This window comes from Aythya fuligula, chromosome 9 (genome assembly GCF_009819795.1).
Source record: "Aythya fuligula isolate bAytFul2 chromosome 9, bAytFul2.pri, whole genome shotgun sequence".
Lineage (NCBI taxonomy): Eukaryota > Metazoa > Chordata > Aves > Anseriformes > Anatidae > Aythya > Aythya fuligula.
In genome coordinates, this window is record NC_045567.1 from 20113245 (window position 1) to 20140697 (window position 27453).

Consider the following 27453-nt stretch of genomic DNA (forward strand, 5'->3'; position numbering starts at 1 on the left):
TTCAGGACATTCACAGAGAACAGTTATTAAGTGATGCCAGATCAGCAACAACCTTCGGATGTCACATGGGTTCCAAGGACTATAAAGAGTTTTGGTTTCCTGTTAGTTCTCTATCCAAAAGAATTAATTCTTCACTGATGTCAGTACACTGGACTGTAGCAATACAGGGAGGTGGCAAAATATCCTCACTTTATACTGATTATAAAATTAAATATCTACTCCATGGGGATTTTTTGCAGTGACTGCTGCCTGGAAAGATTTCTTTAACTGAACACTAATACCCTTTGATTATAAAACCATTCTTGATGATATTGAACTTTTACTGGTTTTGTTCAACAAAATACGTGGTGATGTTGTTTTATAAGGTATTGAAAATGCTTTACTAATAGGGGAGCTGCTATGTATCTGTAATGTTTTCAGTCAACTGCTTGAGGGGGAGAGGAGTGTATAGGTATGTAAATGAAAATTTGTTTCTTTAGAGAAAATATGCAAAATATAAATCTAACTGTACAAAATGTAACAAAATGCAATCTAAGATATAATTAGACTTGTTTGTTGCATCATGAGAAGTTCAATCATAGATTGCAGTGACGGTGAAAAGTCACAGGATCTTAAACTTCCTTAATGTTAAGCAATTGGGAACAGAAATGAATAGACAGTCCTTAAGGGATTCTGAATTATTAGAGCAAGTGCAGGGTGATCAGACCAGAACAACGATTGCCCCTTATTAAATCTCTTCAGCTTGTGAATAGTGAGTATGAAGGGAAATGGAAAGAGACCTTATGAAAAATAGTATAGGACATTTTAATGGAAAAAGCTACAAACAGTAACTTACTGTAGGAGACACCAGCTAAATGAAATGAGGTATAAGATAACAGCTGGTGCCACCTTTGAAATTCTTCATCTTTGCACATCTCTCTCTTGAATAGACACAATACCCTGAAGCAAGTGACTATGGGAAAAGCATAGGAGAAAGGATGGCCATGGTTACAAGAGGCAGCTGCTGTCCTTTCTCATAATCTTTTACAGAAACAGGTAGAGACAGATACCATGTGGTAAAAAAAAAAAAAAAAAAAAAAAAAAAGAGAAAGAAAGGACTAGATGTGGAGAAAAAATATCCATTACTTTTGAAAGTGACAAGATGGGATAGTGTTCAGGGTAGTGACGGGCTGGACAATGGGCATTTATCATTGAAAATAGTGACTTTACACTATCTTCTTGTTATACAGCCCATTTTCAATCACGTTCTACAAAATCAATGTTATGTTTTTGAGATTTTTACATGCCGCCAACAATCACATTCTTCTGCACTTAAATCTTTTAATGTCTTGGTCAAATAATATCACCACTACATAGGTGGGTGAGCGTGTGTGCACGTTAGGATGTCTTAAAAAAATATCCAAACTAAAACAAAAAACACTCTTGGAGATGCTCTCCAGTCTTTCATTAAGCTACACTGAAGATAAATTTGGCTTGCTCTCTGCAATCCTGGGAACATAAAGGTGAACATTCCAGGTAAGTGAAACTAGTAAAACCCCATCAAAATGACAGAGAATCAATGCCATGAAAACATCAGATATTCTAACAGTTGACAGGGTGTAGCTATAGCAACAAGGAAGAGTAAAGAAACAAATGAAGGTTTAATTCATCCTGAATGAAATGTTGTCCATGGTGCATTACACGCCTCACTTTTATCTACATTCGCAGCCAATTTCTATGACCCTTATTCATCAAGATATTATGGGGTAAACTGTTGACATGTGGGTATTCCTATTGACTTCCTTTGGATATATACACATAGAGTATACCGATTTACCTTTAAAAAGTAGCTCCTTACTAAGAATGCAATAATAACGAGTAGAGAAGATAAATAATTTATTAAACAGATACCAATGCATTCTTTTTCTTATTTGTCTCCGTTCTCTTTCACAATGCAGTAGACAACGTGTCTAAACATGACAGTTACTACCTTTCAAATTCTGTGACAGCTATTTGCAAAACATTAGCGACAGTAGACTGGTAACTTCAAATTATTCTACAAAATTAAATCCTTTATTGAAATTAAATCCACTGTGCTGACTACTTTCTATCTTGCTTAAAAAAATACTAATCTGGTAAAAAGTGTAGCACTGAGCCCACACAAAACTTAGTCGTTATTTCACTAGAAGGGATCAACTTTAAAGCTACTCTGCCTCCTTCATTGCATCACTTAACAGATTAAATGACCAGACTGTAGCTAAATTTGCCTCCTTTCTTATGAAGCTAATAAAAGAGCACTAATCAAGGCAAATGTGATGGCCATTTTGATGATGATGTGGTTTGTCCAGTACGTATTGTATTGGGCCAACAACACTTTGCAGTATGTTAAGAATCAGCAATAGTGTTCATTAGTGTTGCAGAAACCCTTCAGCTTTCAGGCAAGTTCATGCACAGACAGAATAAAGTCAAAATGATCTTGATTCCTATGATGTTCTGATTATGTTACCTATATACAGAACCAAAGGAGAGAGGGGGGTTGTTTTTTATATCACAATTACATTTAGAATCTTACTGTTTAATTCTTAAGGCATGCAGAACTAATTATTATTCATAGAATTGTATACAACTAGCTTAAGGCACGATTCTAACACAAAATAAGGCTGCAGAAATTGTGATTAAGAACTTAGTCATAGATTGTACTACACTGTAATCACTTTTGATATTAGATTCTTAACTAAGCCAGAGATCAGGCTGCCCTGTACCCTGGTTTCAGTGAGACAGCTGAGTTACCCAGCGATGTTGTGGATTTGAATCATAGAGTTTTATTTTATTTAACTCAAAGTTCTGTTAACATCATCAATAAAATCAAAGCATTTTCTAAAATTCTATAGACAGCTCATGTGTTAAATAAAATCATGTTATACAACATATTTTAAAATTAAAACTACCATACATAGCTATTGGTATAAAATACAAATATGGTCTACAAGTAAACTCTGGTTGTTTCATGAAAATACTTTCATTGTAACAATAATACCTCCTGAGATCATTCTGTGTTTAACCCATATGTTCTGTTTTCTCAGAAATCAACTCACAGACTACAAAGGCCTTCCTTTATAGTAGCACATTGTGTGGCAAAGTAGAACCGTGACCCCAGCTATGAGTCCCAGTCATTGTGAAACAAACAATCAATAGAAATTATAAGGGGCTACTTACCAGGCAACACAGTTCCTTTTAAATATCCAATAACATTAGAAATTGTCCTGTATGTTGTGACTGACTGAATATTCAGACTGATTATTTTTTTCTCTGTTAAAAGATAAAATAAAAAAAAAAACCAACTAAGCAAATGTTAAACTGTTGTTTATTCAAGCAAGAAATCCACAGACCACAGATATAAATCTCTCCAACAACAAAAAAGAGACAACAAAGAAAAAAGGTAATGAAGAGGGATAAAAGATTAAAACATGACATAATACAGTATTTTCTTAGACACATTTTAGCAGTGAGGATTAAACCTGGAGTCTCAAAAGATGTTTCTGCTCCTTGAGGAAAAAGAACATTCAGTTCACCCAATAAATGCTGCCAGGACACAGTAGTAACAAACAACAACAACAAAAAAGTAGGATTTACAAAATCCTATGTTAAGGAAAGTTGTCTTAATCTTCATAGGTTTCTCTAACCTAAGCCCCCACCCAAGTCAGTCTTTCTATAACATCCACAGAATTATCCCTGGTTTACGTTACATTATTATGGAAATAAACAAATGAGCAAACAAACAAAAAAATAGCAAGAACATCAAGAACTGTGTGCTAAATTAGAAAGGAAAAGTTACACCTTAGCATTACTAATCACTATAGCAGCATAGCCTTTGGTGATGTACTTGTGAATTTATGCCAACAGACAGCTTAGCTGGTATCAGCGAGGAAATGGTGTAAATACAAGGGCAAAAGATTCCAGAAGCTGCCAATATATAAGACTTGCCAAAATAGCTACGCCAGTTAAGACTGTGGCACAGGATTTAGCCAGAGAAAAGTAAATATCTGAGTTAATATAGTTTTAAAAAACGTACAGTTCTTTGTTGCGAGTTCCTGCTGTTCCTTCCATCCCCCAGGTGGGACACGCTAGCCACTCTAACTCCTGGAGTTTGTGGCAAGGCAACAAAGCATCTAACTACAGGGAACTGCAGATACCTTTCAAATGCTTTGTTTGCATTATAATAGACTGTATTAACATTCATCTCATCTGAAAGGTCATAACTTCTATCTGAGAAAAGCAAAACCGTGTTAAAGTGCTCTAACTTAAATGCTAGCGGTGGTCTGACAACAGGCACTGAGTCCTCCCAGTCCTTTGGGGGGTCCCTATATCCAGAGCACGTCCCCAGCCCCATGGCAGACCTGTGTTTCAAGGCACATTTGGGCTGGCGTTCCTTTGGTGTCCGCATCCTGACTGCCACAGACCAAAATTAAACTATCCCGTGGACCACTCTGCTCTCTGTCACCCAAGCTGTTGGCCTCCCCAGGACATGCTGCTACCAGTTTGTTTCTGGGATTTCTCTCCCGAGATATGTAGAATGCTCAAGCAGGGAGTTTACTGCAACATGTAAAATAAAAACTATGCATCTCTATGAAACTTTTCTTCAGGGTTCATTTGCTGGTACTTCAGCTGGTAAATTTACTTAAAAATTCTCTTAACATAAAATTCAGTATGTTTTCATTCACTATTCGCTGATATTTGAGAAAAGCAAAACAACAGCTAGGAAATGTTTAAAAAATAAAAGCGTACCAAGAATACTTATTTTATTTTTTACTCAGACAAAACCTTCTTTGTTAAAAGTAGAAACAGCCTCCATGTGACAACTCTGTCTTTGCTAGAATGTAACAGCAAAGAATATGAAAGCCACCCACAGTTCATTAAAAATAAACCACAGCACATTACTTTGCAGTAATTAATCACAGCAACTTAATATTTTGATCTGTCATGGATACGTTTGGGTTCAAGTTCTAATTAACTTTTACAGTAACTTACATCAGAAAGGAAAGTCTATTTACAGCATGTGATGATGAATTGGTTGTTCTATAAATCTACAGATATTATTATAGAATTTTATTAAAATATTTAATTAAAAAATATTAATCCAGAGTGCTTCCAGCACTGTACTGTTACCTGTTTAACTTTTTCGGTTGTTTAAAAAAATCTGAAAATAGCTCACGGCATGTGAGCCATTGTATTTCTTTAGGCCCCATTTGAAAAATAAGATAAACCTTTTTGAAGACAAATGGCAAAGTTGTCTTTCCTTAATCAACACCAGCTATGCAGTGTTCAACTGACAAAGAAGAAATAGAAAATTATGTCCTGGCAATACACATATTGTGGAATCAGATAGCGAAGTTAATAGTCATGTAATACACTAGTCAGCTTAAAGTGACTTCGGCTTAAAGGCTCAGTACCACCGGATGAAAAGGCTGAAAGCACTCTTTGGAGAATACAGCAGAAGTGAAATTTAATCCCCTTTTGACAGTGCTGACAACAAACATCACTTCCCTAATGCCGTACTTTAAAGGTATTGACATTTTTTTTTCTTTTTTCTGTATTCTCTGGAAAACTATGAGGAGACTTTTGCTTAAGACTATTCACTTTGAGTTTATGTAAACCAAAAGCTATGACTGACGTAGAAGCACAGAAAAGTATTTATATTTTGTCAGTATTTTTGATCTATTTCTTTAACTTGAAATCTGTACATTATCTCTGGGCAAATGACTACCTTCTCTCCAAATTACCTATTTAAAAAAAATCATGGTTACTTCTCTCTCATTTGACTCACAGTTTTAGAACTACGGAGGAGCTTAAACTAAGTAGTCTAACAAATAAGTTCTGCTTTTTTTTTCTTTTAAACTTTATCCCACACTTATACCAACATAGAAGTAAGTGAGCTTGAGATTAACTTTCAAACAAATTAGTTAAATTTCTGAATCTTGCTCATGCTACGCACTTATATCAACCTCTTGTCTGATCATTCTTGTAGTACTGGATTTTAAAAAGCTTCATTAGTCACTCAGGTTTGAAAACTGAACTCATTTGACCAAACTTTTGCTATAAACACATAAAAATTTGCCCATATGCACATTTTACTCAAGTGCTGAAGCATTAAATACTAACTGAATTCAGGTATTCCAAAAGCATAATTCTTAGATGATACAAACAAAAGTTGTTTCAGAATACCAAGGAAACAAACTATATAGAATAATTCCAAGTCAGTTTTTAACACGTATATAAAACCTGCTGAAATCAGCACAAACCACACCTGAATAAAAATACGTCATTTTGAAATCACAATTAAAGTAACACGTTGAAACATCACCAAACTTCCAGAGCCACGTTATTTTAGGGTGCACAAATTCACCTGGGGTAGTTAGGATAAAATTACATTCAACATGTTTCTTTTTCAAGTCATTAAAAACCTTTATGTCAAGCTCTAATAACTCAAGTGCCAACTTTCTGGGCACACACTACCAAGCTTTTCAGGCCTCCCTGAAGGCTAATAATTTGCTTAATAACAAAAGCTACAGTTTTCATAAAGCTACTTGCCCCAAGACCTGAGGCTTTAAGGTAATATCAAGTATCATAGAGCATGATGTAACACTAAGAACTAACAACACTCAATTCAGAAACACCATAACTGATTTACCTATAATGGATAATCAAATAGATTACAGATTTCTTTTATTTTATTGGTGGTACTGTACAGAATAATGTGAACTTGTACATAACATTTAGAATATCCTGTTAAAAAGACCATTTGATGCAAATACGTTAAAATGTTTATATACCAGTAGATTTTCCAATCATTTGGAAAAGTGCTTCGTTTTCATTAGACAGTTTCTAGAGAATCTGAGTAAATTCCAAACTACTGCCATATTAGACTGTATAGTTATTATGTTTTTGAAATCTTACTTGATTTTGAAAAATGTATTTTAGATAGTCCATAGTATTTCATCACAAGTCATTTTGAGTACCAAATCTTTTCTACTTCTATTTTAAATTGATTATCAATTAGGTTCAAGTATAGGTCTTTAAATGAAGAAAAGCACTTAATACTTAAAATACTCTAATTGCCCATTTTTTGAAAAAGTTCATGGGAGCACAATTTTAGATTAGTGGGGATTAATGATGATACACCATAATAAAGAAAAAGCAAATCTAATTACCAACTTCAACTACCACAAAACTAACAACTAACTTCAGTTCCCACTCTACACTTTCTAGGTTCTAAGTATCCCATATATCTCAGATGTCTCTCTCCATACCCTTCCACTCCCTCTGTCACATTATGTCTCTTGAAAACTGCAAGGCTAAGGGAATAAAGAGGCAATGTGAGAAAACTATATATAAATGTTTAATCATTACTGATGAATCTGCTGCTCAGCTTTTTGAAACATACTGATGAGAGAATGATGATAATTTTATTCTAACAAATTTTTAGCCAACCAATCATTTGAATTGCACATTCATCTCTTTTGACAGATAAATGATGAATTCTACGTCAGAAGTGAAATCTTTCTCTTAAGCTTCTTCCAATCAACAGGAAGACTGCAAATTGAGCCTTCACTGTTCTCATATGCCTCTGTTCGGCATATTCTCTTTAGTTATTATTATTAGATAGTTATACAAGATTTCTTATCATGAAATCAGTCTTTTATCTCTACTATTAAGGCTGCTACTGAGCACTTCAGCAAACTATATGTTCCAGTATATAGAATTATTTTAAAGCACAATATATCATAAATGCATTAGAGAATTAAGCAAGGCTTGTTACTATAAAGCCACTTTACTCAATAAATTAAGAGTAAAAAATAAAGATTTGCACGTGGTTTATTGTGGTTAAGAAGCGTTACATGAAATCAGAAACAAGTTGTGATCACCCAGAATGAGAAGGACATGGGTTAGTTCTTTCTAGACTGCTAGACTGCATAAAAGTAGAATAAGCTGTCCTTTAGGTGATTCTATACTGCAGCCTCCAAGCAAGCTTTTTTTGAGAAACAGACTCAACAGAGCTTTTTCTCTTTCTAAAATGAGTTTTCCAGCCCATTCGTGTCTTACATTACAAATTTCAGCTGTTGAAAACCCGTACGCTATTAGCAACCTTCACACATCCTACTTGGAATGGTTAAGCTCTTGTTCTTCCAAAAAAGCCCTTTTCCTGCTTATATCATCCTTGTTTACTGGTTGCGGGGAAAATCAGCTCATCTTTAAAATATCTAATCAGCCATACATGGAGACCAATACTTGTCCTGATAACAGCAGCTTAAGCGATGAAGCACGAGGTCTTGCTGCCTTTCCATTTGATATGTATAACTACAAATGTCAACACAAGTCATAAAATTAACCAACCTATTTTATGTCTTGTTTTATTGTATTCCTATTCCACAGTGACTTTCCAAAAGCAATAAACAAGTGATACAGCACATATATGATAGTACAATGGTTGCCCTGAAGATTTGCTTTTACCATTATCATCACTGTACTTAGTGCAGGATAAGTGGCTACTTTAATTTGCCTCTTCCCTTCCAAGACCATTGCTTTACATCAATTAAAATAAACAGGCACTATAATAAAAGGCACAAGGCACATTTTTTTCTGCATTTTTTTTTTTAATGGTGAAAGACTATTACAAACAAAACAAAAAAAAACAAACAAACAAAAAAAAAAAACAAGAAAGAATTACTAATTATATATGCATCTCTTCTGGAATGTTATCTGGAAAGTGTTTCTCCCTTCATTGAAACACTGTGCATCATCTTTGCTGGAAGACTCTATTCTCACTTTTTTTCCCCTCACAAAAGCAGTAAGTTTATTCAAGCTATAATCTGTATGACTTTGCTAATAGCATTATCTCGGAAGAGATAAGCTGAATGCATTCTTTCTTTACATCTAGCTCTATTCAACGTATTTCATTCTTATCATGATGACTGTTTTCCTGATGAAATTTGAACAAAAAGATGCCTGAAGGTCCAGACAACAACGCATTGTTTATTCTATGGCAGATACAAATTAAGGAACACAGAAAGACACATCACTGTTTAGAATTATAGCATTACCTTAGAGACAGAAAAAAGACAGAATAACTTCAATACTGCTCCTGGTGCCTTAATGTTTAAGTAGTCCGACTAGGCCTAACAAACAAAGGACTGCAGCCCTAGTAACACCTCCCTAGTGAAGATACCTAAAGACAGTGGGATTTCTTTAGTCAATAGCAAGAATTAGAGCTTAATGCCTTACATTAAGAAGGAGACTTTGTACTCTAGATATTGACTTATTTGCTGAAAGCTGGCAAATGAGATAATTTCTGAAAGTTAGACCTAACTACAGTAAGGTTGCTAAAGATAAAAGAATACTTTTTTTTTTTTTTTTTTTAAATGGCTCTCTTGTAATAATTCCCAGATATTTATCACCCCTTAACACAACTTCCATCTATCAGTTTTTGGGAGCAGAATTTTTATTTTTTATAATCTCTTTTAGAAAGCAGCTAAGCAAAGCATACTCATAATCAGCTACATCTTTTAGCTATACACTGTTAGAGAAAACAAATGTGGAATACCTGAAGACAATTTCATTTTTAGGAGAAAAAATTATTTAAAAATTATTACCTGTACTTGGCAGTTGAAGGGGGACACACCTATCTTTTCGGACACTGTTCTCAGGTACAGAAATGAGTTTTTTGGCAAGTACTGCAGAAATTGGTTGCACTAACAGTGTTGTGAGGTTCAGTCGATGATGTCTGTAGCTTCCATCTTAAATAACAAAAAGAAAACAGCAATTTAGTGAATTACAATTAAAGATTTCTACATAAGACCTAAACAAAATAAAGTAACCCAAACATCTACAGTACAGCTCAAGAAATCTGGATTTAGATAATCAGCCACTATTTTGTTCTTACCTTACCGAAAAAAATTCCTTCGAGAACACATACAACAAAATTACATATAGACATTAAAAAGTGTAGGGAATAGTTCCGCCAGAAAGAAACTTGTCAGAGTTCAAGCAGATATTAGATTGTGACTTAACAAAAAAATGAAATCAGTGTTTGGTTAAAGGAATCCATAAAAAATAGAATTACTGATCAGCAATAACTCAAATTCAAGTCTCAAATACAGTGGTACTGGGAAAAGGCAGGTGTTTAAACTGCCTGAAATCAAATCCAAGTATCTACCTGCATGAAATGATGCTGCTACACATAAGGTTGTTTGTTTTGCTGCAGATTTGGAATATTACAGATGTTTAAATACTACAAAAGTTGTGCTACTTAGCAATACACTGTTTAAGGGGTGGGGGATCACACCAAAAAAGCTTCTGTGAGAACTCCGAAAAGAAACACACACAGAGGACATGTGCTGACGATGTATGACAGCTTGATGAGATGTGCTTCCTTGCATATACCCAGAAGCCTGAACATCTGAATACACACCCTCCCCTTTAAAGAATACAGTCTGATCTATTTCATAAAAAGCATTGAAATTAATATTAATAAGCAGTTTAAAGAAAAACGTAAGGAGTACTTTCTCTTTGCCAGACATGTATTAGCTGTCATAAGAGTATTTTGTTTTTAGGAGATATGAGCTAAGCTATCTGCATCATGATCAGGACTTAAAAGTAAAAGATCCAAGACCAATCTCCCCAGTAAAACACAGTTCATACTGAAAAAAAATTGAGATTTCCAGAGCTACTAGTTAAAGCACAATCTTCCAGTCTTTTTTTAAGTAGTTACGGGCTTGGTCTGGTACCAAGGACAAAACAGTGTAGCTCAACTTCGCAAGGAAACCAACATATTGGAAGAACTTTGTGAGGTTCTCACTTGACCTTTCTCTGCTGGATGCCAGGCTCCTTGGAGAGCATAGTGCTTTCGGGATCAGTGAGCTCAGCAAATGCTTTGAGAATAATTTAAAATTGAGATTTCGCTTGTAATTAAAATTTTGTTTTATAGCAGTAAAATGATTTAAGCAGCAGACTTCCTTACTATGTGCAAATCTAACAATCCAACCATGCCAGGCCTAAAACTGGTATTAATTCAAGGAGGACTCTGGAGAACACGCTGGAATGTAGTTAGAAAAATATGCTAATCAATTCTTAAATTTATTTTGGGTGCACAAAAAAGGTAATCTTTAGAAAGTTTCTGACACAGAAAGTGAGGACTATACTCCTACTTTTCCAGTGACTCAGGTTGAGGTTTTCTTTGGACAAAATGGACAGTATTTCATCACTATCTGCTTATTAAAGTAACTCTGCCAGAATCTGATAAAACAAAAAGTTAATAAATAAAACTGTCTAAAAAGTTTACTTATAAAATTCATTACAGTAATTCCTTCTATGACCTGAAACACTGTTTTAATGATCTCTCCAAAAAATTTACAGAACAAAAAAGTAAAGTCTGACTGAACACTGAACCATAATTGTATATACCCACATCTTTGACTTTCTGCTGCATTAATAATAGAGCAGTATTAGTTTTGAAATATCTGAAGTGAATGGCTCATTAATTTTTCACCTTAAGCCTAATGGAAATTTGACAAACAGTTTTATGCTGGGAAGAGAAACTTCAAGCAGGACTTCACAGAACACTATGAGAATAAATTATAGCATAAAAGACAGAATAAAGTGCATTTGGTCAAATAAGATGGCTCTGTCTTTCAATTGCCTGGAGTGAACAGTTCAATGCATTTCTGTGGAAGAGGTAATCTGCCATTTATGCATTCCCAGCATATCTTCTGCACTGCCCTTTGTCAACATTTGATAGTGTACGAACCACGACCAAAACAGAGACATAAAAACTGACACATCATAAGCATTTGAATCATTTATACATAGAATGTATAAACCCTCACACTGCTTTGCTGAGGTATTCAACAGTCAATAGGCTTCCACTGAATCTCACAAATCTAGTCACAATGATCTCTTTATTCTTCCCTGCAAAATCAGTTTACGTATGGTTTATCTGTGGTTTATCTAACCACATGCCCAAACTGAAGGGACTGCGGAGTGCTTATTCCAGGGAGATGCCACCAGTTGATCAGTGGCTCTAGGTACTAAAACAGCATCACTATTGTCAATCGTAATTCTGCTGTGCAGCAGCTATTTTGCTGCACCTTCAGTGACAGCTGTTTGCAATGCTGTCCATGAGCAGTACTACTAATAGAGATATGACTCTCTCTTATCAAAAACAAACAAACAAACAAAAAAAACCACACACACAAAAAAAAACACAAAAACAGCCCATCACACTTCCAATTAATACTGCTAGAAAAGGCTTGCACTGTCACATCGTTGACAGTGCAAGCAAAGATGGCTTTTCTTTTTTTTTTCTCCTGCTATTTTTGCACCTTGGTCTTCCAATGAATAGCTCCACAAAGTCCCACTTTCTCAGAAGGCAAGTCCCAATGACTTTCTGTATATTTTCCAATGGCATTAGTATGAGTATAGTCATACTTATACCAAATTGCAGGTTTGGGTTGAAGGATATTTTTAGAATTCAAATCCAGTCCAACCTCTTACACAAAAATGTTCCCATCTGCTACAGCTTGCAAACTCACTGAGTGCAGTAATAAGATTTTATTTTTTCCTTCTCCTTTCTAAATTCACTCTTAGAACATAGAAGGAAAAATAAACCATTTCTGGCTGCCCCTTCTTGCTGTAAATTGATATAGTGAGAATGATAATCCAGAAAAAAATGATGATGTTCTCCTCCAAGCACTTCGGTACAGAAAAATCTGGGAAAACTCAAATCTGCTCAGTGTTTGGATATCAAAAGTCACATATATTATTTTCTGTACATAAAGTCAACTTTATAGCTCCTCCTCTATTTCTCTAAAGCAAAGAAAGTAATGTTTTATGGAAACTGGTATTCTGACTTATGTGTACAAAAAATGGCGCTGATCACCCTATGACACTGAAAGCAGAAATAAGAATGTTGTTTTTTTTATTAATGGACAGGAGGGTAGCTTAAGATCTGGAGGGTATCTTGTGAGATATAAGCTCAAAGTATCTGCATGAATGAGAAAAGTAACTGGTGAAGGAAAATGTTATCAAGATACAAGCACAACCTTGAGTAGACGTCTATGCAGTAGAAGTGGTAACAAGTATTTTCCTGTTATGTCTTTATCCGGTTCTCTGTGAATTATCCACCAGAACTACAATGTGAAAAACATCAATTTAAAAGTACATTGCTTCACTAGTCATTGGTATTAATATGCAGGAAGAGAAAAACATTTGCCTCTCTTCTGTAAAAAACATAAAATAAAAATCTTTGAAATTCCATAACCAGGGACTTTAACAGCAGCCACAACTCAGGACTTGCAAAGCAGCTTTACAGGCAATGAAGTATGAGATGATGAACTGTTCTGCCAATTATAACAGCATTGTGGCAGCTTGCATTTCATGATGCATGATTCTGTGATTCGCAAATGGACAAGCAACGCTTAAAACTATGTACAGATTTCAGATATGGATGAGAAAAAAGTTGGCATCTGTGAAAGGTATATGCACATACACTGAAAAGACAAAATGTAGGTGCACTCAGGATCAGCCAGAAAGAAAACAAGTTACTGAGAGTATTCAGAGAGCATGTGAAAAACATTTTAAAATGTATGTTCATGCTGGTGATGGACAAACAGGTTTGTTTAAAAACACTTGAAAGCTTTCACATTCTTATCATGTAAAAAGTTAAGGAATTTAAAAGAAAAATGTATGACACAACCTGAGATAAACTCCCAACAGTTAAAAAAACAATATATATATCAATACTTACAAAAAGAAAACAACATACAGATGTTACTTTACTTAAAGCATATGCACTGTATTCTGTTTACATAACATTTAATCAATGGAGTGGATGCTAATCTGGGTATATATTACCCAAGACTGTCTCCTTGAATAGATTTGTGTTGTCCTTAAAAATAAAACTACAAATTTTACAGCTGATATGAGAAGAAAACATACCTTCAGAATCTACTATCATCTTCTCCCCTTCCTCTCAAGGACATGTGTGTAATCAATATAAAAGAAAAAAGCTACTCCCCTGTCTCTTTAAAAATCACTTTGTCTTACTGCCTACTTAACGTACTTTAAACGTACTGTCAGTCTTGTTTCTCATTAAGATAAATGTGTTGCTTTTTGATTCCATTTATTTTGCAAAAGCAAAACTGCTTTGACACATTGACGCAAAACCATCTTATTACTCCCCATTCCCTTCTAAAAATATTTAATAAATATGGCAAGAATACAAAAAAAAACAAAAACAAACACAAACAAACAAACAAAAAAAAACAAACACATTTTTTTAACAATGCTCTCATCACTTTGAATACCCCTTTCCACTTAGATTGTTATAGTGGCTAATCATTAAAATGACAAGTAAGTGGCCAAAATATAGCAAAATTATATAACATTTCTTTTAAACCCGTTGACATGGAAGTAATTTTTTTCCTTTCACACGTTCTGAAGTGGTGTCACCACTAAGTCTTGAAAAGGGAAGAACAATTCTTCCACATATTAAAAGCAGCTAAAGCATATTCTTATATCATAGTAACAACAGAAAACAGAAAGGGAGAATTACTGCATGTAAGTGTTAGTATCAGACATATACTTCTGCTTCTCATTATTTTAAAAAATCATTCTCTTAAGGTAAAACTTGCATATCTTCAAGTCCATGTTTGAAACGTACTTATTTGTTCCCAGAAAATATTTCCCAGGCTATTAACTATACTGTTACAACTATTCTTGAACTAGAATCTGTAAAGAAGCGTGTGTGTGTGTGTGTGTGTGTGTGTACGAGAGAACACAAATCAACAGTGGAAGCTTTTAAAACTGAAATGCAAAACATTTTGAATCTAAGTCCCAAACAAGTTATGGAATTTGATACCAGTTTCACTGAAAAGAACACACTTTGGTCTGTGACTGAGAGATACTTGGGTACATCCCTTCTGTTCATATAGAACAGGTTGGCTACAACCCTGGCTCATGTTTACACCCTCAACTGTGGCTCTCCTACAGGTGAATCTGGCCTGCTCTTTTGGAACGGACACAGCAGACTTTGGATCCCTCATTCTGCTACTGCAAGGCTGGATCGTTCCCTTAAGTACTTTTTGAAATCAAGAATTTTGAAAAAATCAAAGTATGCAATGGGTAAGGTACTATGTAAGTGGCATGAAACCCATTACGAACTTCATAGCATAGAATATAGTTTATAGAGATGCTGTTCTTGACCAGCAGTACCTTACATTCACTTCCATAATGCTGTGTACCCGCAAGGTAAGAAGTGTTTCTTTTAAAACAAATGTTATAATACCTTTTAGAACTGCCTTTTCTAACTGCATTGGCATATTCTAGCCAAACCTTACACAGTTTTTGATACTGGTTTCCTTTTCCTGTCTGGCAGCAGTCCATAGTGAGAAAACCCGCAGTGACAATAATGAAGCAGCTCTGGTCTTCTGAGCGAGCAAGCAGCTTTCCTCTAGTTTACAGCTAGTTAGAGTACTTGGCAAGTAACAAGCCCTCTTGGGCTTTTCAAAAGACTGACAGAAATGCAATGATGAGAATAAGGAGTAACTGGTATCAGTCAGTGTACTTTACATTTGCCCAGAAGAATCCAGCATAACCAAAGCTTCCTCCAGGGATCCAGGTAGCCACTAAGTGAGTGCATTGACTTGGTAGTGGAACTGTGAAGTCACACTAACAGATAAGACACAAAGCACTTCCTATACGAATCATTTCACCACTTCAAGATGTAAGCAACTTCAGGATCTCTCAAGAGTTAATGGACTGACCCGATAGCTTGATCCTTCATGAAATAAACCTTGTTCTTTTACACTGGTGATGGCCACTATAGAAGAAAAAAATACCAAACATGGAAATGAGATGCAGGTTTCCTTCTCTTCAGTGATGATCAGGACTACAAGTAGTGAAATAACTCCCTTGTTAAAGTGATGTTTGCATCAGCTAAAATATACAGCAGGTTACATATACTATCCTTAAAATGACTGCTCTGGCTAAAAACAAGCATGGAGTCTTGTTTACCCACAATAATAAGATTTATTATTATTAAAAATAATAAAAGGCCTGTAACGTTCTGCAAGGAATGGAATGGAAATAGGAAATCACTAAGAAAGCACTGAAAGTGACAGGTATAGCATACCAGCTACTTTGTTTATAGCATGCAGCTAACACTGCAATGATTCAGAATCGCCTGTTGTCTGTATATATTTGGTCAACAACATGAAGTAAAACCGTGTATGCTACCTGCAGTATAGCAGGTAGCTATGCTATGCTTCTCTTACAATAATATATATCTCTGATTTATTCGTCCATATTTGTTTGAAGCTATGAAAAGTCACATCTTGACTTTGTCGTGATGACATATGGGGTCATCAAGGGGTTCTGAAGTCTCCCCCTTTTCCCACAGCTTTTTAATCATTCTTCTCTTCGCACAGTAGTGCCATTAATTGTGCCAACATGATTGTTTCAGTGACCATATTGCGAACCAGATCAACAAATTTTGTTGAAGCTCTTTAAAGCTAGATCAGTTCCCTAACCTGCATCACAGCAGTGCTCTCAGCAGATAAATCAGCTGAGAAAGAGGTAAACCAGGACTAGGAGGTGGCAGGAATTCCTCCAAAAGGTAAGTCTCCTAAAGCCTTGTACTGTCAAACCATAATTACACAGGATATCCTCATCCTCTGAACCACAGAAATGATGTTTCTTGACACAGAAACAGTAAAGTTGTACATCAATTCAAAAGCTATTTACAGCTTTACAAATAACAACTAGACAAAACAAAACAAAAAAAACCACCATGTGGTTTCTAACTTTCTCAATTTTTTTCCCTTTAATTTCTAGTTTGACTTGTGAAGGAGCACCATGTCACCTTACATTTAATAAAATAGATCCTGATAATCCAATCCTCACACAGATCCTGATAATCCAATCCTCACACAGAAATAAAAGCTTTTGTTGTTGTGTTAGGGTCAGGTTTATAAGAGAACTGATAAATCTAACAAAACCATGTAATAGCTGAGTGATCAGAAATGAGATGTTAATCACAGATCAGATCCTACCAGACAGATGCTTCCATGCACAGAAATATGTCATCAGATTCAAAAGCAACAAGAACGTCTTTGTCAGAACAAGGACTAGTTTAAATACTGCATCTCAGGGCCCACACTGAATCAGCCTTTTTTGCATATTTTGTTTCTTTCCCACAAGGGTTTTATCAAATCAATGTGTCTGTCAATATGTAATAAAATGGGAGTTTACATATGCTTTGTTGACTAATACCTCCGTAGCGATTAGATTTTAGCAGGTATTTTGGAACATTTCTGCAGTGGTGTGTGAGGTATTTACATTTATTCTGTATGGCTATTCTGACTGAAAGTAACCATTCAGGCTGCATTCTGGCATTAAGGTACACAGCTGGGTTTATTTTTTTTCTCCTCTGTCTCCATACTGTGCTAATGAATGTCAGATCAGGATGGCCTACGTTGCTTTCTTTTCACATCCCGCATGGCTCTGTGGCCCCACCCGACCACATTTGTTTTTTATCAGCAAAATAGTTCTGAAGTTCTTCATTCGTAACTCCAGATACTTAGTTAGCATTTCAGTTGTGAGAAAAATAGTAAGACAAATCCCCTTACTTTCTCCTTTGACTGCCATCTGTTAGGCTTCTCCTCAGAGAAATTAGCGAGTTTCCATCCTGGCACTCTGAACTGCAAATATGCCATCATCTGCAAAACTTATGAAAATAATCCCCGACGGAAAAGATAATAGTCTCATATAAAATTACCAGAAAAGACTGAAACATAAACAGAGGGCACTGTACAGATCTTATACGAAGGCTCTTAGTGGTCCCTAAACAAAGAAAGGAGTCTGGACAATGGCAGAACCACAGAACAGCTGAGGCTGGAAGGGACCTGGGGAGATCACCGAGGCCAAGCAGAGCCACCCAGGGCAGGCTGCCCAGGACACCGCCCAGTCAGCTTTCAAACAACTCCAAGCACAGAAACTCCAAACCTCTCTGGGCAACCTCTTCCAGCACTTGACCCTCCCCACCGATTAAGAAAAGTTTTCCAAACAAACAAAAACCAAACCTCTATCTGGATATATCTGATTCTAAAGGGCTTGCACCAAATTTAAAGAGAACTATGCTTAAATACAGAGAAGAGGAATCAACAATTTTAAAAAGACAGATTGGAATGGAAGTATTCCAAGTTCCGAATTCATTTTAAATTCATTAATCTTTCACTTGCAAGATTAGCTACAATGGATACATTTGCTCATGTACCAGTAATAAGTTGATTACAGTTACTGAAGGTAAAAATCCTGGCAAGTCAGGCACAAATGACAGTTTTCCAGAATGAAGATATAGATGTTCTCAAGACCTGTCATTAATCCAGTTTCTACTACAGAGTGAAAGGAAGAGCTATGCTCAGAAAATCCCAAAATTTTGAATCTATGGAAATCCTTGTTGCATGTATTGTTTTGTTTCTTGGATTACAGAACAGAGACAAACAAGCTATAATCTATTTACAGTGCTCCTAAGAGATGCAAATACTGGTATTTAATTTACTTAATAAGTTGCTTAAGTATTTGAAACATTGAATGTGTTCATGCTGACTACCGTAACTGCTGAATTCAGCTTCGGAAGCCTGTTACACATACCCAAGAGAACTGGATTTTACTGTGTGCACAAGATCACATTATATGTGAGTATTAATCCAAAACTTTGGATGAAGGAGTCCTTGGCCCTGTGTAATTCCTGAACCACCTCTTGCAAAAAGCTTTGCATCCTTACTAAGGTAACTTACACAACTGAGCTTGTGGAACACAAGATAAGCATGCAAAATGATTGAATTTGTTGCAATACCAGAGGTAAGAAGCTAGTTAATATTTAGGCTAAAACCCCTGTAATTCAAAGACAATTGGAGTTAGCAAGATCAAAAGGAAATAAGATCATCACAAAAGAAAAAAAAAAAAAATATATATATATATATATATACATAAAATGGGGCTATTCTTGAAAAAAAAAAGTTTTGGTAAGATGGGTAGAGTAGCAGCATCATTTCAGAATATAATATTTAATCCTTGTTTTAAATTGTAAGGCAATGATAAATAGAAATTCTTACACATAGTTTTGAAGAATGCCAGTTGGTCTTATTTTTCAAAGTAAGTATTTAATAATTAAAATCAGCAATTACACAAATATAATGAAGATTATTTACTGTCAAAAATAGCTTTTAAAAGTATGTAGAAAATAAGAATATTGTAACCAGCCTGAATTATTACTTAAATCCAATTTAAATGGAAAGTATCCCTTTTGATCATCTAAATCATATTTTGAAATTTATACCAAAAGTCAGAGATCATTTGACATTTGCCTTCTCTGAATTACAGCAACTCCTTACTGATGACTATTATATTTCTGCATAAAATATATTTCCTACCCAATTTAAAGAAACCTTCACAGGTATAAAACAATATGTACCCAAATCTTATTTGCCATGCGACTTCCAGCTACAGTTTGTTTTTCCACAGCTGTAAATTACCTTCATTGTACACTTACCCTTTAGAAAAAAATACCTTTTTTTGTTTTTAAACTTTTTTTTTCCAGAGTTATCACACAGTCACTGCACTTTTTTTTTTTTTTTTTTTTTTTTTTGGTAGTTTTTAACCTCCATTTCACTTAGTAGAAAACTTAGTTATGTATGAACTAATGTATTCATTCAGCAGTAACCTTTTAGTGGAATTTTGTGATCTCAGGTTCTTAAGAAATGAACAGTCTGAAAAAAAAATCTTTTCAATTCTTTATTGGATAAGTTAAAATAAAATACTTGAGCTGCTTTGATACAAAAGGGAACTCCTAAGTTGGTGAACCCAAAGGTTACCAATCTCAATTGATTTAAATAAAAGAATGAAACCTCTATTTTCTCTTCCTCAAATTATTTCAAAGCTCTTTTTAATTTAGCTTCCAATGTGTGCTAATAAAATTAGCATAAATATATGTTATATATATATATATAATATAAATATAATAATAAAAAATGGGGTAAATACTTTTCCTTGACTCTTCATGCGTGCTGTATTTGTGCCTTTAGCCTTGCACAGGATTTCTTCAATGGGAAAAAAAAAAACAAAAAACAACAGTATTACCCACATCACTCAACCATTAGTGTAAATCTAATTCAGCACTTATTTCAAAACGTCTGAAAATATAATCCTAATGTCGTCTCTATTCTGATTCTATTACTTTATTGTCACAATTCAGTTTCACGGATTTTTGCCTGAAGTTACAGTTGAATGAAGTCAGTAAGCTATTACTACAACTTTACAGTAGATAATAGATGCCCTTGACTCCCTCATATTCATAGGCAAAGGGACAAACACATATAGAAATACAGTAGAATGCAAGAAACCAAGGAATACAAATAGAAAAACACATCGGTTATTACAACACTATGGGTCAAAGCAGTAATTTGCACAAAAGGAATGTATCACAATTGTTAATGCCATGTTATTTCATATGTTGCTCAATACTGGTAGAAATAAACAGATGCTATAATTGAAAATTCTGTTGACACTATTCCATGAAAGTGACACTTGACACATTACGTGACTACCCCTAAAATACATAACATTGTTCTTTATTATTACAGGTACTGTATTTCATACACATGCTCAAGCTAGAATTTGCAGTTGTATAGTAAACTATTTTGTGTCAATAGGCTTGTAAGAAAGTTGCAATTTGTCCTCAAATATCTGTTTTCTGCTCAGAAAAAATATTTATAGCCACTCAGAGATCAAATATTATTTTTCCATGCACTCACTGCTAACAACATTTCATTCTCAAAAATATTATGCTGTATGAGAGCACTTAAGTCATTGAGTCAGAACTGACTGAACAGTTTAATTCTCCGTCTCTGTTCATTATAAGGCCAAAATTCAAGTATTTCTTCACATGACTTCAGATTACCAATTCATAATTTCATCTTACTGCCTGTGGTTCAACTGCAGTAAACAAGTCTAATATTTAAGTAATAACAGAACAGAGGGCAAAAATACTCCTTTAGTCTGTAGATAGCTCTGAGTTTTTTACCGAGCCTTTACTTCATATATGACTTTTGCACAAACACCAATATAATAATTACATGGAAAAGATATTAAATACTGTGAAACAAGCAAAATTTACTAGGTGAAAAAGCACAATTACATTTTTACAACTATATTTTAACTAAAATTAATTTTTATTCAGTTTTGGCTAAATCTGGTGAAGCGATTCTAAGATTTGTTTGCCTCTAAAAATCAACTGAAGACATAGTCCAGAGAAGGCATTTGAAAAATGTTCCATTACTTTCTTGATAGTTGCAGAGATTTACTCACCCATCAGTGTTGAGTAAAGTGTCACAAATCTAGCTGCTGAGGAGGTGACAAATGCATTTTAATTAAATAGATGTGTATATAAAAGACTGTGTTCTAGTTGATTTTAGAGGAAACAGAAATGAAAGAAATAAAGTTCATTAAAAAAATTGCCCCTTTATTTGATTCTGTTGTCATAAATCCAATCTTACTTATGGGTAGTAGTTGAAAAAGTGTCTCTGCCTCTTGAGAACTGTTAAAGGGCTGAGAGGAAACCCAGAAAAATGAAACCTGAAACAATCAATCACCCAAATTCTTTAACATATTAATATGAATTTGCTACAGGCTAATATTTAATTTCCTTACAGAATTATCTTGTATTTATAATCAGACAGAATAGGGCCTGTATCGATGATACTTCAAGTATCTATGAACCTATATAACTTAATCACAATATTAGATTTAGAGTTATGTATGCAAACCTGATTGTTTAAATAATAATTTTCTCATCAGAACTTATTGAACAGGATAAGACACTTAGATTAATAAAAATAAGGCCTTAGATTCATTGGGTTAATTCTATTCCCTTTAAAATCTGTTCAATAATTTTATCAGGCTGTAAGTGAGCTGATATTTCAAAGTCTGTCTGTTAACCACTAGCTTAAGTCCAAAGAAATAAAAGCAGCCAGAGACAAATCAATTTAAAATCCAGTGAAAACTGGTATTTTTTTCTCTTGCTAGTTGGAGTATGCTTGCTGCTATGGGTTCCCTGCAACTCTGGCAACTTCATTTTAAAAGGAACTAATTTTCTTCTGTTCCTGTGCTGTTCTTAGTCAGCACAATACAAAGCTCTACAAACACACACATACAGGAGCTCAATTACTACTGTTTTTAACTATCTTTCACCTAACTTGAAGTCCTTCGTATTGTTGTGCGCTCTGTATTTTGCATGTAATTGCATTTTTCAAAGCTGTAACTAAACATGTAATTTCTTGAGAATATACAGATCATGTCCAGGGCTGACTTTATGAAGTCATTCAATGTAGATCAAAAGCTTCTTAAAATCATCTTTACAGTTTCCTACAGGTTTTGGAAAAATGTTTCTTTTAAAGAAGTATTGCTTAGCCGTATAGGCAACTTAGAGCAACTCCTTAAAGATATGACTGATGTGTAAGAAATCCTTCATGGAAAGGACAAATTCTGTACTGAATCCTCCTTAGCCCATCTCTCAGACAAATATGCTGAGATACACACATTGCATCTTTTGCACAAGCTGACATAAATCCTTTTGTTTTCTCTCAGGATAAACTCATTTTATTAAGGCCAGATAACTCAACATTTTCAACAATGGTCAGCTACACCTGAACTTGAGCTGGCATCCTAGGTTTGGAAAGTTCTTCGGTTAAGAAAAGTAAATAGTCCATTGAATAATCAGGAGACTGAAATAATTCAGATGAATTTCTGAAACTCTGAGTGCCTCTTCAGAGCAACTTTTCTAAATCTAAACCCCTCATTAGCTTTAACATCATTCTGTGAAGTTCTATACCAAGGATACTTTCATCTGTAGTGCTTCCTGTCTATACACAATTTAGAAAGACATTTTTTGAAAGCTATTCCAGAGGTTTGACTGAGCTTGGCAGATGCAGCCATTGTATATGGAACACACCTGCAAGTAACTACTGGAAGGTATTTGTTTCAAATACAAAATACTAAGAGAATTCATTCAGAGACTCTGCAAAAGTAACACTTAGGACCAAATGCATTTTGAAAATATATTATCAGCTTGACAGCACAATTATTTGGCTTGGAGTATGCAGGAAGTCAGTCTTGCAATGACAATTGGAGTTGTGCACTAACATTTCACAGAAATATTTCTGTTAAACAGTGCATATGTATCTTGAATAGGCAAGAAGAAATAAAGGACAACTACAGTGCTGATTATTTATGATGATATTAGACTTCTAACTGCTTCTAACTGCTCTGGCAATTCTTTACACATGCAGGTAGTTGTGTGTTTTTTTTTTTTTTAATAAGCATATCGCACAGTATTATGCCAAAGAGTTGGCTCTGAAAAAGTACAGACAGTTCTTCTGGGACAAGTATCTGATGTCAAAAAAGATAAAACATTCTGAGAGACATTCTTGTCAAATCATAGGCTGATAAAATGATTAATTACTTCAACTTAATAATTATTGATAATTCAGCCTAAAAATCATAGGTTTAATCAGACACTAATGTCATGTGATTAGAATAAAACATCTGACAGTTACCAACAAGGATCCCAAAAGACTGGCAACCTTTTCAGCAATAAGGGAGCTCAGTCTTCAACAAAACTCTGCATTTTAAAATCTAATTAAAATCTAATGCTAAGAATTAACATGCAGCTCATCTGCACTCAGTTATAAAGTAACTTCTGGAAGGTTTATGTAACTATTCTTAGGACACCCAGATAATGCAATCAGCTATACCAGGTAAGCTGGGGTTGGAAGGGACCTTAAGGATCACCTAAATCCAACCCCCCTGCTAGAGGCAGGGATGCCACCCACTAGCCCAGGTTGGCCAAGGCCCCATCCAGCCTGGCCTCTAGCACCTCCAGGGATGGGGCATCCACAGCTTCTCTGGGCAACCTGTTCCAGGGCCTCACTTCAATCCTTCCTTTCCAAGTAATACTGTCTAATGTCACATTACAACAACCGTATAATCCAAATGTATATTCACAGTCAAAGGACCAGATAATTTACCATTACAAACTATCATATTTTTACTGCAGTCAGTTTACACCAGCTTATTACTGACAACAAATATTCATTATTAACCTTCTGAGGTCAAGATTCTGAAAAGTCTGGTGTTCAGACTATAATGTTCTGAGCAGTGTTCATTTTCAAAGAAATGTTAACCTTCAGTGAAATAAGGACTTAAAAATGATTTTCTGTAAATGATGGTAAATTGTTAATCGTATTTCAAAACCCTGAGTTAAATATCTACTTGTTATGCTTATTGTGTACATAATTACTCTATGGTTGACATTCAGACATGAACTTCATTATACTTTCAAAATTATCATCTCCACAGAACTACAACAAAACGATAAGTACTTTTGGTACTTCTAAAGCTCAACATCATCACAGGTTGTTTTCAAATAGCAGGTTAACTGAATATAACTAGATTTGTTAATTATTTTGCAATATTGTGCATAGGGGCAGAGTGGGATTATCTACATCAAATATATATTTTTTTTTTAAAGGAAAGATTTCAAGCAATCAGGTGTTAAACTGCTATACTTAAGTATTGTCTCCTACATTATTTGCACTCATTATAAATATAAAGTGTGACTTTTTTTGTGTGTGTGTTCTTTCTGTTGTTTCCAACATGACCCTACTGAAACATACAGGACTTGGATAAAATAGGATTTAGTTAGGTACACCACTGCATATTCAATATTTCTTAAAGATCTTCAGAGAATACAGAATAATAAAGTTCAAACACTCAGAAGACATGCTGAAGCATCCATTATGTACTTTTAAATTAATGTACTTAATTATTAATTAATAGAAAACACCAAGATACTGCTGATATCGAAACCATTTTTGTTCCTAACAGCCATAATGTTTCTCAGATAACAAATTATTGCATACTAATACTTATACAGCTATTTTTGTGACCAAGAGCTGTATTTCATTTTTCATAAACAGTTTTTTCATAAACAGTTACTTCAGTGAATGGTTTACAGATAACAAACAGGGACAATGGCTAAATGGAAACAAAGCAAGATCAGGTGTTCACATATACATGTATTCCAATATGACCCAGCAATGCCAATTTCTAGAGCTGCTCCTTCCTAAAGCAAGGGATTCAAGATTACCTTGCACCAGCATAGCACCACTACCAGTTATCATATAAATGTTATTCCAGGTTACATGCAGCTCATAAGGCAGAGGTGATTCCCTTTGCTTCACTACTTTAATTCATCATTTCGGAATAAAAGCAATTTACTAAAGAACAACTGACAATTTTCTGCATGCAATAAAGAAATCAGAATTAAAAAACACAAGTTACATGTAGATTAACAAAAAATGTATTGCTCTTGCATTAGGAAATCATTAAATTATATAAAAGTATATTTGTATGCAAAATATATGTACTGGTAATGGCACTAGCTCTACAATGGCATTAGCTTTCTCTTCAAAGCAGCACTACTATTCATTAAGTAAATTTAGATTAAAGTAGCAGGTGCAGCAGTAAAAAATTTGTTCTACAGAGAATACTCCTGTTGACAGCAGTACATGATTCCCTTTCAAGTAACTGAAGGACTTAGCCTACAATAAATAACAAGTAATGAACAATAAATAGCAAAATGTCGGTTTGTAATGACAGGCTAAAATGAGCCTGCCTTTGCCAATGCTTCAAAAATGCTTCCTGGAAAAAGCTTTAAATACACAAAAGCAAGCTGTATAAGGAAGAGCACAGTTCAACTAACATAGTATCTACTCTGACAGAGACTAATGTAGACAGCAGTTCTGCTGTTAACAAGACCAAAGAAGTTTAGCTGGGTCTTAGAGATTACTATCCATACTTGTTGTAACACTGTAGGCTCCATGAAGTAGTGACGGATGCATAGAGTCTGAAATATTTTATACCACTAGCAGTGAAAATATATGTGTGTAAAAAATAAGTCAACTATATACAAAACATTGGTTGAATATTAGGTTAAAAACAGATGTATTGTAACACTGCAAACAGTGTTTATCAACAACTTAACCAAAGAAGGAAGAATGAGTTCCCTCTGTCTTTCAGTGCAATTAAACTAAGTCTTACCAGGTAGTACGAAGATAGGAAACAGTACCTGATCCAAAGAGAGGACAGGTTCTGTATAATAGTAAAGAAAAAAATATAAGCAGAAGTAATGACAGCAGAAAAAGATGTGTGGACATGCATTGGCAAATTGAATTAATTCTCAAACACCCAGCTTCAAATCGTTTTCTGAAATGCTGTTACACCAGCTACACAAATGTGACAGGTTTCATCTCTATTCACTTGACCTAGCAGTAGTTTAGAAGTGGAAAAACACTGACCGAACTCTGACCCTAAAGTCAACTGAAAACTCCCACAAACTTCAAACACAAAAGCAGAGCAGAAAGCATAGAAAGATTTCATTCAATGGCCAAAGGTACGTGATTTCAGATACTTAATCAGAAAAGATCTCCCTTGTTATAATACAATTTTTTCCCTGGAAGCAAAAATGTAACCGTTTTAGACTATCAAAGGTATTTTGAATGGGTCAAAAGCCTACAAGATCAAATATGAACTATTTTATCAGTAATATTTTGAATTAGGAATTTCAGTGAGAATTTGCAAATATTTCAGACTTGCTTTAAGAAATTCTTGCAGAACCCTCCTTTTTTTATGCACATTCCTGTTTGAAATACAGAAGTGAAAGGAATACAGTTTTTTTGAAAAAAATCTCAAACACAACTAAAAAACCTGCTGAAAACTACAACTTTTAAATTTAAACTGTAAAAGCGTTTACATTTCACATACAAAGAGTTTTAAGGAATTAATTTCAAAAGATGTACTGAAGTACAGTTGAACTGATTATAAGAACTGTCTTCAGTAACAAATTTATGGATTAGTCATCTCAGGACTGTTATATACTTGAGATAAAACTACGTGCCATACTAGTAAAACATAGCTTTTACTATTTGCTTTTATCTTGGATGATTAACTATGGGTAAGATAGTAGATGACTTAGGGACTTTTTTTTATGACATTATGTATCAATTGTTTGACAGAGGAAAACATACAATATAGACTACAAAAGGAATAAAAACATTTTTGTAGGAATTGTTCTGACCATGAGGGAGAGAGCTAGGCCAGAAGAAAACTAACATTACAGCAGTTTGTCTTCCTCTTGGAAAGGTGAGTTTTGAAGAGTTTATATAAAGCCTGAAGAGCCTCTGAAGCTCAGTTCAACCACCACAGAATTCTGCTGACAACATTTTGATTGTGCCTCTAAGACTTTTTCTGCTCTCTTGTCAGCCAGTTGTCAAATATCACTATTGATTCCATTTTTGACTGGTACAG

At 34.7% G+C, this 27453-nt stretch overlaps 1 protein-coding gene across 1 annotated transcript in view; it reads right to left on the reverse strand.

The window, feature by feature from the left end:
- NAALADL2 (N-acetylated alpha-linked acidic dipeptidase like 2) overlaps positions 1 to 27453 on the reverse strand; it is a 328471-nt gene that overhangs the window by 109256 nt on the left and 191762 nt on the right. Inside the window, exons 7-8 of the mRNA XM_032193291.1 lie at positions 9627 to 9770; positions 3196 to 3288 (exon numbers count right to left, since the gene is read on the reverse strand). Coding sequence (XP_032049182.1) covers positions 3196 to 3288; positions 9627 to 9770 — 237 coding nt within the window. The remainder of the gene's footprint in view (positions 1 to 3195; positions 3289 to 9626; positions 9771 to 27453) is intronic.